The 16,799-nt window shown below is 36.9% G+C and overlaps 1 protein-coding gene and 1 pseudogene across 22 annotated transcripts in view; one reads left to right on the forward strand and one right to left on the reverse strand.

The window, feature by feature from the left end:
* Positions 1 to 16,799, reverse strand: part of Ncor1 (nuclear receptor corepressor 1) — a 156,657-nt gene that overhangs the window by 32,512 nt on the left and 107,346 nt on the right. For 14 of the 22 annotated variants that reach the window (XM_074046740.1, XM_074046739.1, XM_074046736.1 and 11 more), the window contains 6 exons: positions 11,905 to 12,078; positions 11,002 to 11,162; positions 3,854 to 3,974; positions 3,652 to 3,753; positions 3,109 to 3,209; positions 823 to 991 (listed from right to left, as the gene is read on the reverse strand). In XM_074046740.1, the coding sequence (XP_073902841.1) occupies positions 823 to 991; positions 3,109 to 3,209; positions 3,652 to 3,753; positions 3,854 to 3,974; positions 11,002 to 11,162; positions 11,905 to 12,078 (828 nt within the window). The remainder of the gene's footprint in view (positions 1 to 822; positions 992 to 3,108; positions 3,210 to 3,651; positions 3,754 to 3,853; positions 3,975 to 11,001; positions 11,163 to 11,904; positions 12,079 to 16,799) is intronic. The other 8 variants (XM_074046747.1, XM_074046748.1, XM_074046750.1 and 5 more) reach the window with 1 other exon arrangement.
* Positions 5,494 to 6,212, forward strand: LOC109692531 (COP9 signalosome complex subunit 8 pseudogene; annotated as a pseudogene).

Here is a 16,799-nt window from a genome sequence, read left to right on the forward strand (position 1 = left end):
ATGAATGTCTAAAGAAAAGGGGCACATCAGAAAGATGTTTAGATTTTTGGAATGAGCAATGTCCATTTAATTTCTTTGCCCCAGAAATAAAATGATAATCGAAATAGGTTAGGTGCTAAAACAAGAAAGGAGGAAGGAAGAAGGCTACCATGCATTTTGCAGCATCAGTTACTACTGGACATACTTTATTTCTTTGTGTTTTGAGAGAAAGATAGGGCTGGGGGTATGGTTTAAGTGGCTGAGGACCTGCCTGGCAAGCACAATGCCCTGAGTTCAAACCAGAGTACCATCCTCCCTCCAAAAAAAAGTCTATTGAAAAGAAAGATAAAGCATAGCAAATGAATACTCCTAAGTCACAAAGATGGTGGCAAGTGAGAACTTAAGCTCAGTTAGTCTCTTGGCTAACATATCACATTTGAGTCATTCTCATAAAACACTATTACAGGGAAAATGTAACTTGAGAATGCATCTAAAGAAAGTTTACATACATAGACAGACATTAAAAGTTTTACTGAGGAGGACTGGAAGTGTGGCTCAAGCAGTAGAGTGCCTGCCTATTCTACTGTAGCCATGTGTTCAAATCCCAGTACCACCAAAACAAAAAATTGTATTAAGGAGAATTTAAATTCAATTTTCATTCCATGATTATCAAATTATCTACTCCCTAATTCATAAAATAGGAATCCCATTAAAATAAAAGTAATTCCATTAAAGCTAAACTAAGACACTTTTCCTACCTACAATAAGATCTAAGAAAGACAGAATTGATGTCTCCAGTTACACATATGAAGATAAGCATCAGTGAATATACACAATACTTACTATCATATGATAAGATATGTCCACTTTTGCCTTCATAAATAACATGGCCTTTGGATGCAGCTTCCTCTCTGCCTTTCTCAGGACTACTCTCTTCAATGGGCATCCTGGAAATGGATCCCTTCACCAAAGCATCAGTTGGTATACCAGCCTGGGGGAGAGCTGGGGTCCCCTGCCATCAAATCAAACACAAGCACCCGAAGAGTCATTCAAGCTTAGAGAAGGCACAAGATACTCAGAAAATTTAACCTACCACTCTGAGAGTTAGAACTATCCATATCTTTAAAGAAAGCGCAGCACATGAGAAGGAACCAGACATTAAATTTTCATAAACACAAAGAAATGCTATACCTTCATCCTTGAACCTAGTCACAGAAATCCTCTTAAAAATGATAGGTATAAGAGGTGAATCAGCTTTGTTCCCCACCTTGAAGCCTAATGTCTACTGAGCAACTTAATTCTTAGAAAAGACGTATGGCTTAGGCCTAAAATTGTGCAAATGTAATAAAAAATTTTTATAAAATTTCTAATAAAAATAAGAATAAATTACATTTTAAATTTAGAGTACTACAACTTCCATATGGTGATAAGAGGAAAAAAGAACTTGCAAATATCAAATTGTCTGCTGGATTGGGCCTTTGGACATCAAAAAATATCAGGTGCCTTTTTTTTGTGATAATGATTTGGTTTAGGTCACATCATCTGAATTTTCATCATTAGTATTCTAGGTTGTCAGTGGGTGCAGGTCTTTATACCCTTACTTTAAGCAGCAAGCCCTTCCTTCAAGGGAAACTGTTTATGGAACCTTTTATGTAGAACGCTTTGCAGAAGTGAGCAACTTGGGTTGAAAAGTAGAGGCCTAGACCTACCCACTCACTCACGCAGGATCTCCAATAAATGCTGAGGACCCCTAAAGCTCTAGTGAGCATGGTCTGAAATCACATGCTTAAGCAGGAAGAATGACAAGACCAATACATTTAACTCATTTAATCGTAAAGTGAACTCAGTAGGAAACACATCTGGAAATCCTTAACACCCATTCTAGAAATGTTCATGTCAAATGGACAGATTTAAAAATAAACAGATAAAACTTAGCCTCATTTAAACCAGTTCTTACTATCTTCTACTCAAAGTTTGGATACTGAAGTGATAAAAAGTATGAAGAGAAATAATACAGCTAGGCCCCATTTATTTTATTTCTATCCCTATTAAAGTGTAAATTGCTCTGAGAATGGAATGCATTCTTTGGCCAAATATGTAAGAAGAGAATTGAAGAGCTAGTATGTAACTTTCTAGATCATGTATGTCATACAAGCCATGTCTCCGGGAAGAATCACTTGAGAATCTTGTTAAAATAGTGATTCTAATTCATAAGGTCTGGAGTGAGCACTGCATTTCTGCATTACTCGAGCAAGGTCATAAGTGATACTGATGCTTTGGTGCATATACCACACTTAGTTTTCAAGGACTGATCAGAACTGATGGAAGGCTCAGAAAAACAGATTGCTGACCCACCCCTAAGGTTTGATTTCACTAAATCTAGGGCAAGGCCTGAGAATGTCTAACAACTTCCCAGGTGATGTTGATGCTACTGATATGGAGCCCACACTTTGAGAACCACTGTCCTAGGGAACAGGAACAAGACAAAAACAGGCAATATTGCAAAAATATGTGTCAATGTGCAAAAAGAAGAGTATCTGTTTTTAAGGATTTTGCAAAATAGAGCTTTTCCGTTTTCCATGTTTACGTAATAAAAAAGTTATGTACTGTTTTATATTCAAGTAAAAAATTACATATAAGTAAGGAAAAGAAAGGCCTTTCATTAATCAAAATTGGCAAATTATTTAGCCCCAAACTGGGAAAAGATATTTGACCTTTTGTCATAATCATCTGCAATCCCTGTTCAGCATTAGATTCTAACAAGATAGCTTACATATTACCTTTTCATGGGGGAAAAGCAAGCAAATAATGCTTAATCATTTTCTTCTCAATTTCTACTTAAACTGAGCATATGGTCAAAAGCTTTGTGACAAAGACAGTGGAGAGCTATATAAACTGTAGCATGTTTCTTCTGAAACTATGCAAATAACTGACTTTTTCCAGTGAACCACAGTATAGATAACACAGTTTGTGGCTAAAATTAATGTTTTTCTACAGATGATTGGTAGATCTGGGATTTATTATCACTGAGACCCTATTCCATAACCCAGAACATAACCAGAACAGTGAACAACTTAACTACAGCACTACTGTATTGCTAGAATAGCAAAAGCTCTGGAGACTTCTAACCTGAGTGATAGAGCCCCGTAGGGATGGTATGCTCTCCACTGAAATTTTGCTGGTTGGAGTTCCCCGAGTTATACTTCCTTCTTGGATGGCTCCTGTGGTACCTGAATAAAAACCAAAAACCATTAGCAGATTACACTGCTCACCTTTGTGGCTCCCCCCCCCCTTTCCCGGCTATATTCCCTACTTGGTGGAAGAATGAAGGGAGGAAAAAAAAAGCAGTGAACAATTTTTTTTGTTTTATTGAAGTCCATGTCTAAAATAATATTGTAATGATTAAGAAGGGCTGATGACATATGGAACTTCAGGGTTTCTTGGTGTTGGGGATGGAACCCAAAACCTTGTGCATGCATGATAAACAAGCACTCTACCATTAAGCTACGTCCTCAAATTTCAATGTTGTAAAATTTTTACATGGAAAGAACACCTAACCTTAGAATTCAAAGTCTACCACTTACAATTCAGCATTTACTGTATTGATGACTTACTTCAGTAAGTTTACTGGGCAAAAGCATATTATATCCATCAAATTGCATACAACTTTACCTCTGACCACACCTTCATGTTGGGCCCTGACTAATAAACCCTCAGGCTGTGAGTTTTGGCTTCGGGGAGAAAATTCTTCCTGCTTGATATAAGGCAAAGTAGCTATGGATAAAAGCAAGAGAAATACAAAGAGATTAAGTACTGAAATACTAGCTATAATGCTACAGATGCAGATGCATTATGACGGCACTAAGTCACTGACCTGATTTGGTAGATTCCTGCTGCCGTGGCAGTCCAAGAGAGATAGACCCCACTGAGGGCTTAGCTGTTTCTTGAGTATAAGAAGCCTGATTATGAGATGTCAAGTAAGTGCCAGGTGTTCCCTAAAAAATAATTTAAAAAAACTGAACATTGTCTTTGCTGAAGGTCAGTTGTAAAGTCAATGTTCACACTTCTGTTTAAAAAGTTTTACACCCTGGCCACCCAAAATTAAGAATAGTATTGGTAAAGCAGGTAAATTTTCAGCACTCACTACTTAAAAAATTTAAGTGAGATGTTCCTTCTGACATTACCATAAACTACATGCAAACTTTTACAATTAATAAGTTACATAAAGCTCTGAACAGTGTACTTAAAATGCTACAGAGAATGTCAGCAATAATGGTAGAGTAACAGGAACTTCCAAAAACTCTACTCCATAAAAGCAACATGAAAACCAGCAAAAATTTTAAACATTAATCTTTAAAGAACTCTGGAAATTAACCAAATTTGCAGAGATCTAGGAGCAATTATTCAAGAGAAATAGGTAAGACTGGTGAGCTTTGTACATTTCAACTTTACTTTCTCTCTCTCCCTCAAGCTTTCTGGAAGTCTTAAAAATGAACAGCTTACAGTCATGGTGTAAACCAGTAGCCTGGAAGCTACCCGAAAGGAAAGGATAATAATGGAGCTCTTCGAAGCCTTATTCTGCGACAACTTTCACTACTTCTCTTCTCAGGAGGTTCTTTGGAAAAGTCCATTTGCAAAGCTATCTTTATTTGGCCAGACTGGAGTGAAGAAGGGGTAGGCTTGTCAAAAACAGAGCAACTGATAAACTTTTCTTCTGTTTGAGATAATAGATAAAACAAGTTGGAACCAAAAAAAGACCAAACCAAAATGCTTAAAAGAAAAAATGAGACATTCCCAAAGTGTAAAGTGTTTGAAAAAGCTCTGACAGTCTTGAGAACCTAGAAAGCTATGTGTGTGTGCAAGGCCATTCATGTGCCTGAGGAAAGTCATGAAAAACTCACACCTCTGGCTGACCATAAGGCTCTGCAAAGCAGAAGTGAAGACTGAAGCAGAGCTGTCAGTGGCTGATGGAGGGCTGAAGGCATGTGGCAACACAGACAGCCAATCAGCAAAGACTGGGACAGTTACAGGTCTTAGACATTTAAGGAAATCCCTGTTAAATATTTAACCACCATTAAGCTAACCAAGCAGAGACTTCAGTGGCCACACAAGAAAAACACCACCAATTTTATGGATTAGATCAGAAAAAGACACTAAGCAAATACCAACAGCAAAAATCAACTGAAACAAGCAGCCGTAGGTGGTGGTTGTATCAGATTTCCAGAGTTGCCACATCATGCACATTACATTATGTAAAAATGTCCAGTTTTGGTGCTGGAGGTTTGGTTCAAGCACAGAGCACCTGCTTTGCAAATGTCAAGCCTTGAGTTCAAACCCTAGTTCCATCCCCCAAAAAAGTCTAGTTTTTGACATTTTAAGATATACAAAGAACCAAGAAAGTGAGCCATACATACAAAATAAAGCAGTGAATACAGCTATCATTGCACTTTGAACTTACTAGACAAAGAAGTAAAGGGAACCACACCTAAAGAATTAAAGGAAAGGGTGAGAATAATGTCTAACAAAATACAGAGTATCAACAAAAAGAAAGAAGTCATAAAAAGAACAAAATAGGAATCTGGGGTTCAGTCAGCGTAGTGGTGAGACTGGCCATGAAGATGCCAGTGGCAGTGATGAGGGAAAGCGCCTTCATTTTCAAAACGCTGCTGGATCAGTGCAAGAACCAGGACCCCAAGGCCCTGGAGGACTTGCTATACCCCAGTGTACAGTCAGCTTTTAGCTTTATATTTGCTCCATAATGACATGAATAATACAAGATTTCTTTGGAAAAGGATCCTGCCTGCTATAAAAATTTACAAATTCTGAACTTGGGGGAATTTGGTCAGTAGGACAAAAAATCTGGCAGATAAATGTCCCTGGGATCTATTCAACCATTAACATCCAGCAATGGTGCAGCCACTCATGAAAGAACTTAGAAATGTAACAAGGAGATGCAACTTCACCCTGTTCTCTCAGGCATACACCTCAATAATTATGGATGATTTTGTAGCCTTTGGCGGACTTCCTACAGAAGAGGCCATGAAAGGTACATTGGAACAAGGATGGCAAGCTGACTCCATGACAAGAATGGTTCTGCCCAGGAAGCCATTTGTAGGGCCAATGTTTCCTTCAATGGGTTTATCATCTTATTAGAGCCTGCCCTACTTCCACCAATCCCCAATGAATAGGAGTTGCCCAGGCTGACCAATTATGTGGCTTTCCTTGAAAACTGATATATCATTCTGAGTTCAAGATCCACCTTCAGAATCCTGTATACTGACAAATACAGAAATGTAGTTTTATTTTCAATTTACTGGATGGAGTGAGCACCTCAGCATTCCTATTGAATATATGATAAAATACATGTATAATATACAATATGGTATATGTATTTTGTCCTTAAATATCATGCTGAATAACTGTTGAAGCAGTTCTCATTTTCTGCCATTTAGCAATTTGGTTGGAGTCAATGAGTATTATGAAGATAGTTAATATTTCCAAGTAATTCATACAATAAGCTATTCTACTTCACATGGAACAGAGGTGTTAGCTGTATTCTCCCTGCCTAACACACATCCCTATCCACATTACTAATTGATGCACTTGGGTGAGGACTACCGAACTAGGGACCATACCTTAACTGCCAGTATTGTGATTCACCCTTTTGAGAATGTGCTTCTTTTTTCCTCACCTCCAAAGAATCATTAAGGTAGAATATGGAAACATAGCTGAGGAAGAAATAGGCCGGTTCCTGAGTAAACAGGCTTGCTACCATTAGATTTTTCCAGTGGTATGATTGCATCCCTTGCTGGCAATAGAAGGCCTGTGATGAAACGCTATTTAAGAAGATCATGAGAAGTAGTGAGCTCTAATGTGCCTTTCAGAAGAAGAGAAAAGTGAAGCAAGGAATGCATTAAGCTATTACAATAAGTGGTAACACTTTGTACAATTCTCCTCTAGCCTGTTGGTTGCTTATTTTTATCCCTTGGTTTAAGTACTGCCTTTTGAAGACATGCTGAACACATCTTTCATTCTTTATGTGTGTGACAGCCTTCTGAATATTTGAAGTTTTTTATTTGTACCTTCAGATTCAAACCCCTTAGTTCATTCATTCTGCATTTGTTCAATACATATTTAACTGAATTCTTAAAGAAAAAAAAGAAAAGAACAAAACAGAAGCTCTGGAATTGAGAAGTGTAAAAACAGGCTGGGCATAGTGGTTACACACCTGTAGTAATCCCAGAACTCAAGAGGTGGAGGCAGAAGGACCATGAGTTGAAGATCAGCACTATATAGTGAAATGTTCTCAAAACAACAACAGGAAAAAAACAAAACAAAACAAAAAAGCCCCACAAGATCTGTGAGTATTTCTTAAGTGGTAGGGCCTAGCAAGTGTGTGGTCCTGAGTTCAAACTACAGTACCACCAAAAAACCAAAGAAAGCCCTAAAAACCAAACAGGCTGGGGTCATGAATCAAATAGAAATTGCCTAGAAAGTACAAGGCCTAGGTTCAATCCCCAGTTATCACCAAAACAAATTAAAACAAAAAAACCTAAGAAATAATGTTAAGCTGATGAAAGGCATTTATGAAACACCTATCGTTAACATTATACAAGAGTAAAATACTGAATGCCTTTTCCCTATGATCAGCAACAAGAAATGTACCCTCATGTTCACTACTTCTATTCAATACTGCACTAAAGATTTTCTCCTGGACAGTGCAACCCAACAATCAATCAATCAATCAATCAATCGCATAAAGACTGGAAAGGAAGAAATAAAACAAACCCACAAGAAAACCACTAAGTAAATGTCACAGGGGACAAAATCAAGATACAAAAATCTGTTGTACATCTATATACAAGCATATCTTACTGTATTTTTCACTTTATTTGGTTCACAGTGTTTTTTAAAAATTGAAGGTTTATTGTAATCCTGAGTTGAACAAGTCTGCCAGTGCTATTTTTCTAACAGCTCAGGTGATGGTTGGTATTTTTTAGTGATAAAGTGTATTTTCTTGTTTTTGTTTTCTGAGACAGGGTCTTGCTATGAAGCCCAGGCTGCCCTTGAACTAACAATCCTCCTACCTCAGCCTCCCAGGAACTAGGATTACAGGTGTGTGTCAACCTAGCTCAACGCTAGGCTGGGTTTTTTTTTTTTTTTCATTTTTCTTTTATTATTCATATGTGCATACAAGGCTTGGTTCATTTCTCCCTAGGCTGGGTTTTAATTAAGATATGTATACTGCTTTCTTAGATATAATGCTATTATACAATTAATAGACTACAGTACAGCATAAACATAACTTTTATATGCAATGGAAAACAAAAAAATTCTGTGATTGCTGTATGTGCTTTGTTACAGTGCTCTGGAACCAAACCTACATATTTCCAGGTATGACTGTACTAGCCAAGAACTGGAAAATGAAACTAAAAAACACTATCATTTATAAAAACATAGTGCTATGTCTGGGCATGGTGGCTAATGCCTGTAAATCCTAGCTATGTGGGAGGTGGAGAACAGGAGAATCTCAGTTCAAGACCAGTGGGGGCAAATAGTCAGACCCTCCCATCTCAACCCATAAATATTGGGTGTGGTGGTATGCACCTGTCATCCTAGCTATGAGAGAAGTGTAAATGGGAGGGTCCAGGTAGGTGTGGGTATAAATGTGAGATGCTATCCCACAAATAACTAAAGCAAAAAGAACTGGGGGCAAGGTTCAAGTGGTAGAGTGCCTACCAAGCAAGCACGTGACCCTGATTTCAAAACCCTTGGACTGCCAACCACCCTCCAATCATAAAATACATTAACATAAAAATAAAAAAATATGCACAACACCACTAAAGTGAAAATCACAAAAATCTGCTCATATTTCAGACCTATAGAAGGTATTTTTAAAAAGAAACTGAAAAACTCATTATATAATTATATGGAAAAGCAAAAGATGGGGACTGGGGATGTAGCTAATGGTTAAGTGTTTATCTAGCATGCACAAGGCCCTTGGTTCCAATCCCCAGTACCACAAAAAAAGAAAAAAAAAAAAGAAAGAAAAAGAAAAGAAAGCAAAGCAAAAGATGCTGAACAGTCAAAACAACCTTGATTTAAAACAAACAAACAAAAAAAACCCTACAGGACCTACACTAAAACTTACATTATAAAGCTATAGCAAGCAAGACTATGGTGATGAGAAAAAACAGACAAGCATGCCAATCCATAAACAGATCGAAACGTAATAGTCAAAATGTTTTTAAGAAAGGCACTAAAGCAATCAAAAAGGAGAAAGAAAACTTTTTAACAATGTTACTGGAACTGGAAATCCAAATGAGGAAAAAAAACCAGATTTTGACATCTCGATGCACACAAAAATCACTTTGAGACTAATCACAACCCTGAATATAAAAGATAACACAATAAAGCTTGCATAAAGAAACACAGGATAATAATAGTATTTCATAACCTTGGAGCAGGCAAAGATTTCTCAGCAAAATGTAATTAATCATGGAGAAAAAATTATATAGAGTACATCAAAAATTAAAACTTCTACTCCCCAAACACACCAGTCATAAAATAAAGACAAGTCACAAATAGGGGAAAAAGATGTAATATGCAAACCTACTCTCTAGTAGGTTTCAACCTACTAAAACTTTCAACCATAATATATTACAAACTTTTAAAATCTATTAACAAGAAGACCCAATAAAAATGGATAAACCAACTTAAATATAGGTTAAATGCCCCTTGTACAAAATGCTTGGGACCTGAAGTGTTTCAGATTTGGGATTTCTACAAATTTTAGAATGTTTACATATATATAATAAGATATTTTGGAGATGTGGACTCAATGTAGACATCAAATTCATTTATGTTTCATACACACATAGCCTAAAGATAACTTTATACAATATTTTTAGTGCAACTGCAATTTGACTATAATCTGTCACCTGAGGTAAGGTGTGGGATTTTCTTCTTTGACAACATGTTGGTGCTCAAAGTTTTGGATTTTGAAGGATTTCAGATATTCAGATTACAGATGCTCAACTAGCAGTCACTTCACAGAGCACATGGGAAAGTACTCAGTGTAATTTGTTGTTAGGGCAATGCAAAATACAACCACAATGAAATACTACTACACACCTACTAAGTATGCCTAAATTAAAAAAGACAACAGTCAACAGAGCAATAGTTAAGACCAGAAGTCTTGGTCTCATATACTGCTGCTGGTGGGTAAAATTGTAGGACCACTCTAGAAATTCCACTCCCAGGTATTATACAAGAGAAATGAAAACATATGTTCACAAAGAACTTAGTACAACAATGTTCATAACATCTTTATTTATCAGAGTCAAAACTTACAAACAGCTCAGGTTTCTCTCAATAGGTGAATGGATAAACAAACTGGTATGTTCACACAATGGAGTACTTTTCAGCTACTGATTACATAAAAGGCAAGGCAAATCTCTGAAGACAGAAAGTAGAGCAGTGGTTGCATTAGGCCATGGGAGGAAAAACTGCTTAGGCAGGAATAGGAGAAAACTTTCTGAAGTGATGGTCATGTTTGAGAACCTGACAGGGTATGACTACTATACCCTGTCAAAACTGACTGAAACATTAAGATTGGACTGTATTTCAGTTAAAAAAAATAAAAATAATGTATCAGAAAAGAGATTTAGTGGCCAGAGTCAGAATAAACTAGGGCTTTCCTATATTACCAACCATTTACAATATTTAGAGTCTTTAAAATAGTCACCAAATATCTTATTACATGAAGATGAATTCCATTTTAATTTATATCACACTAAACGATTATGTGGTTTTGGTAACTCAAACCAGCTGGTATGTCATGATCACTCAATCTGGTACAAAAGTCATTCAAAATTCCTGGGTGTGGCATGAAGTATAGCAACTGATACATTTTCTGGTCCTTGTCACTGGAAGTTCCATATTCAGATTATTATTTATTAGTATGCTGACAAGTTACTGTGAGGAGGGAAGTTTTACCAAGCAATATTCAACAGAAGTTACCTGTGAGATGGAGCCTCCCATTATAAAAGATGGTTTTTCTGATGCCACTGTGGTTTTAGAGGATGGGATGAGAGGAGGTGGTGGCCTGGTTGGTCGAGTTGTTGGAAGTCGAACTCCTTCAGGGAGGTTAGTTATCACTTGATGTGGAGCAGGTTGGAGGACTTTTAAAAGGAAAAAATGATTTTAAAAAGTCAATTTCCTTGTTTGCCATAGGTTATCTATCTCAATCATTCCTGAACTTTTATAGCACAAATTATAAATGTGAGATGAACCCAAGGATGAACATCTGTACTTGGAAATTTTCTACCACTTAACTCTAAACTCAAGTCTTGAATGGTATTTGTGAGGCTAATGTATCCAACTCTTTCAAACTGTAGCTTTCAGGATTACTAAAACTATTTCTGCTCAGCAGAGGCAAACATCAATCTAGTGATTTTTCCTATCTCCATGACCCTTTAGATCTTAACAGTGCAAGTGAGAAAAGGGGAGCTTCTGAGGAGGAGCTGAGTAATGCTGGCATTACTCCACAGAGTATCTGAAAACCTGTTACACATCCTCTGTGCATCTGGCATAACCTGAGAAATATTTACTCATTTTGGCTTTCAAAGTAGAATTGCTGAAAGCAGAATTGCTGAGGGAAAAATGTCTCAAGATTTTTACAAAGAGAATGTATTCTTAAAAGAAAAGCCAGTCAATGTCATAATATAAATGTATGAACATAAATTTCTCAGTGGCCCTGTGAATTTGAACTGAATACAAATGACAATGGAATGGCGAGAAAAGTCATTTTGAGACGGCAAGGACATGCCTTGGAAGAGCACTTCATTCATGAGATCAAACCACCCATGTAGAACATGTGTGGCTAGATGGCTGGCAGCCACTGCGCAGAGGGGCGATATTTACCTGGCGGGACACTATAGCAGGCTGCACTCATATCAGGCTGTGAAGCGGCTTTACTGACTTCTCTTGGAGAGAGACTACACGGTGAAGCTGACCTTGCTGCGGTACTGTGCATCTGTGCTTCCTGTTCTAGAGCACGTGTGACCTCAGCATAAGGCATATAGGCGACTGATTTTCCTATGAAAGTTAAAGTTATCAAAATAAGGGAAGAACCCCAAATTAAAATAGTAAGTGTGAAAGGACCAAGCCCCTACCATCCAGGGGAAGATTTGTTTATATACTAACAAGATCTAAAAGTCCTCCGGAAGGCGGATGGGGGAGGAAATTCACCCACAGAAGGCCTACAAAATCCTATAAATCTAAATCTATGTATCCAACACCACTATGAACTAACAGACTTCTCAAAAATTTAATGGCAATTTTCCCCTTCACAGGGCAAAAATTCTTTCCTTTTAAGAAAAATCATATGTTTTAACTTGCAATAAAATCACAAGCAAACACCCGATTATCAAGTGATTCTGTGAATTTAAGTCTGGCCTGAATTAGAGGTCAGTTCTCAGAATTTTAATTCTTATAATTAGCCTGTTGATGGTAACTACTTAATATTCAGAAAACTAAACAAGGAATGAAAGAAGTCTTTTTCAAAAGATGTAGGTAAAGTTAACCCAAAAATTCAACACAAGTGTTAAAACTGTTAATACAACGCAATAGTGCTAATGAATATTAATGCTTAAGTTATTCTCGACATAAAAAATGTGAACATTTAAAAGGAATGAAAGAACATTTAAAAGACATGACAGAAATTAACACTCTTGAAAAACAATGTTTTTCCTCTTTTTTTTTGAGTCAGTGTCTAGCTATGTAGCTCAGGCTAGCCTGGACTTGGAGATCCTCAGGCCTCTGCCCCCCACATAGTAAGAATATAGTTGTATATCACTGTATCTGGTTAATTTTTTCTTTTTCCTAAATGAAAATGACATACTGTAGTTAGTGTGTTTTATTTTTTTCGTAGTGGACTGGAGTTTGAATCAGGACTTGGTGCTTGCAAAGCAGGCGCTCTAACTCTTGAGTCATACCTCCAGCCCATTTTACTCTTGATTATTTTTGAGATGGGCCTTGTGAACTATTTGCTTGGCTGCCCTCAAACCTCAATTCTCTGGATCTCAGCCTCCCAATTAGCTAGAATTACAGGTGTGAACCATCAATGCAGCATGAGGTTACCATAGTAATTTTTAAAAGGCACACAGTAAAACTCATATGAAATTCTTAGCACTAAGATGTGTGGCATTTTAATGTCTGCCAAAACAAATTCCCATTCATTTTATTACTTTTTGTTTCCTAGTCTTACCCGTTTTTCCTTCCCTATAAATTAAGATTTAAAGTCATTTTTAGTACTTCTTCCCCTAAACAATGGAATTTTCAATTGGCTTGTATTAAATTTATGAATAAATACAGGAGAATTGACATTTTATTACACTGAATTTTGTAATCTGTCGTATAGGTTTGTACATTTGTTAAAAATTATTCCTAGGCTATTTTATATTCTGTTGCTAGGAAAATCTTTCATATGTATGAATGTATAAATATACCTAACACTTCATACTACAGATACAGAGAAAGGATGTGGATTTCTATATAACAACTTTTTCTAAGAAATTTAATGAACTTTCCTTTCAGCTCTAATAATTTGTCACTTGAATCTTTTATACTTTCTAGGTAGGTAACCTTACAGGGTAAATAACAATTTGTCTTTTCCCTTTTAAGGCCTAAACTTGTACTTGCCTGACTAGCCTATTTCTAGTAAGTTTATAATTATGCAGAAAAACTCACTGGTCATATTAGCTTTTTCTTAGTAAAACAGTGGAAATTTAGATGATTGTAACTATAGCTATTTAAATTAGCATATACCCAGAGATGGAAAAACAATACAAAACAAAAAAATAGCCAAGTGTGATAGTGCATGCCTGTAATCTCAGCTACTCAAGAGGCGAAGACAGGAGGACTGAAAGTTCAAGACCAGCCTAGGAAAAGTTACTAAGATCTAGCCTAAAAACAAAACACCACCACCAAGGTTAAAAAAAAAAACCAAAAAAACCCACAAAAGTAAATTCAGTTATATAGAAGCATGAAGTCTTTAGATATTGTTAAACTTGCATTAGAACTTCAGTTCTAAGTATCTCCACATGCGTAAATTTGAGCTTCTTCATGGAAAGTCATCAATAGAATGGGCTCAAGTCATGTAAATGTTAGTGGGAAGGGAAAACAATTCTCTAAGGTTTAAAAAAGCTTCTCTAAAGACAAAGAAAGCAAGAAAGGGCACTGATGACTGCACCGTTCACACTAGGAGACAGTGAATGTAATTAAGCAGGTAGATGAGCAGTATGCGATGCCTTGTGAACAAGGCCAAGGAAAGTGAGACAAATGGTCCTAATTCAGGTGTACTATATCAGCATTTTATGGTGTTTTACACATAAATTGACACACATAAAAGTCTACCTTTTGGGGCTAGAAATATGTGACTCAAGCAGTAGAACGCCTGCCTAACAAGCATAAAGCCTGAGTTCAAACCCCAGTGCCAACTCCCTCCCAGAAAACAACAAAAAGAGCTACCTTTTCAAGCTAAAAAAAAAAAAAAAAAAAAATCAAGCATTTGTGTCCAGTGGTATACACATAAGCAACTTAACTGAAAATATTTAAAATGTTACTTGGAAGATTATCCTATACACCAAAATACAGAATAGTTACAACCTCAAGGAGAGACATGCTTGTTAAATTACTGAATGAATAATATACTAGGTGGATTAGGCAAAACAAGTTAACCTTTGGAAAAATGTAACCAAACGTCCCACTTTGTAGAGTCATTTTGAACCAAACTATAAAATTCTTAATGTTGTATCAATCTAAAATATAATTATAGTTTAGTTTTAATAAAGATCAATGCATTATGATTAAGAATTATGGTACCACTGAGATCTCCCAGAACCACAAAAGAAAAAAACCAGTGATAAAGATACTTTGTTATGTCATTCAATTTAATCCATTCCTTCAACATGTAACTGCAGAGTATCTGTTGTGTCAACCTCAGAGTTAGGGAGGAAGGATTCTCTACAAGTTGTGCAGTAAAAGTCTAGAAAGTATCGATATTTCTACCTCCGCTCATACCTGTAATCCTATCTACTCAGGAAGCAGAGATCAGGATTGCAGTTGGAAGCCAGCCCAGGCAAATATTTTTGAGGCCCTATCTCAAAAAGATCCACCAAAAAAAAACAGTGATGGCAGAATGGCTCAGGTGATAGAGTGCCTGCCTAGCAAGTGTGAGGCCCTGAGTTCAAACCCAGTACCACAAAAATAAATAAATGGCACTAACAAACTGGGCAACAGTGGTTCACACCTGTTATCCCAGCAACTTGGGAGGCAGAGATTACAGTTCTAGATTAGCTAGGGAGAAAAGTTCATGGGAGCCATTCTGAACAGAAAAGGCTGGAAGTGGTGGCACACACCTGTCATTTCAGTTATGCAGGGAAACATAAAGGGGAGGATTGTATGACAGTGGCTCCAGCCTACTACTTGGGAGGCTGGTATCAGGATGATCAGATTTGAGGTCAGCCCTGGGAAATAGTTCATGAGATTCTCCCATCTCCAAAATTACCAGAGCAGCTGGTGGAGTGGCAGGTATAAGAGCACTTGCTAAGCAAGCATGAGGCCCTGAGTTCAAACCCCAGTGCTGCCAAAAAAAAAAAAGCAAAATGGACTGAAGGTTTGACTCAAGAAGTAGAGACCCTGCAATCTTCAAGCAAGTGTGAAGCTCTGAGTTCAAACTCTAGCTCCACAACAGTAACAACAACAAAGGAGAATTATAATCCAGGCCAACCCAGGCAAAAGGTGAGATCATCTCTCAAAAATAACCTGAGCAAAAAGGACTAGAGATATGGTTCAAGCAGTATAGCACCTGCCTAGCAAGCAGTTCAAACTCCAGTACTGTCAAAAAAAAAAAAAACCCAAAAGCTCACTAATGATTATATATTCAAAACTCTACCATAAGAGGTTCAGTGTCTTATGTAACTAACAACTCATCACTGGTGTGATTTGGGCAAGGAGTCAGCAGGATCAGTTAAATTCCACAGCATGGCATTCTGAAATCAGCCACTTACTTGTCTGTATAATGTATTACATATAAGTCTTTTGAATTACCATTCCAAGCATATTGTGCTATTATAGCACATACAGAGTCCCTAAGTTAATTATCAACCAGAGCGCATGTGCCAATCAATTCTGCTATGTCAGAAATTATTAAAATTTAGAAATCACCCCTTGTTTTAAAAAAAAAATGGATCATGCCCCAACTAAAAAACCAACTTGAACTATCACCTGAACTAATAAGGGATAACAAGTGACAGAGCAATGATGACAGGTACTTCCATACCTGTATGTACACATGCTAATATGCTAATTAGCATATAATATACTGTACATAAATGCTGAGCCAAGTATTATATGACAATACTGAATGCTCATTCTCTTGACTTTACAACCCCAACAAGGTAGGTATTTATTTCTATTTTCACTTTATAGTTGAGAAAACTAAAACTCTGAAAAGTTAAGTGATTGCCCAGGTCTACCATCTGACTAATGCAGGGTGAAGACTGAGCCAAGATCTGACTGGCACTATAAATACACAAAGCTGTCTCTGTGTCATATCAGAGAAGAGAACTGGAACATTAGGTGATCTGCTTCAAGGACAGGACAACAGTTTCCACTCATTCTGAAAATTCATATGAATGAACCATAAAGCATGGCTTTTTTTATAAAGTCTTTCAGCATAAAGACTTCAGAAACTTCATATTATCTAGAATTCTATTAAAAATGTTAATGTTATCTTTTAGTAGTCAATAATATTC

The sequence above is a fragment of the Castor canadensis genome, chromosome 11 (assembly GCF_047511655.1).
Source record: "Castor canadensis chromosome 11, mCasCan1.hap1v2, whole genome shotgun sequence".
Taxonomy (NCBI): Eukaryota; Metazoa; Chordata; class Mammalia; order Rodentia; family Castoridae; genus Castor; species Castor canadensis.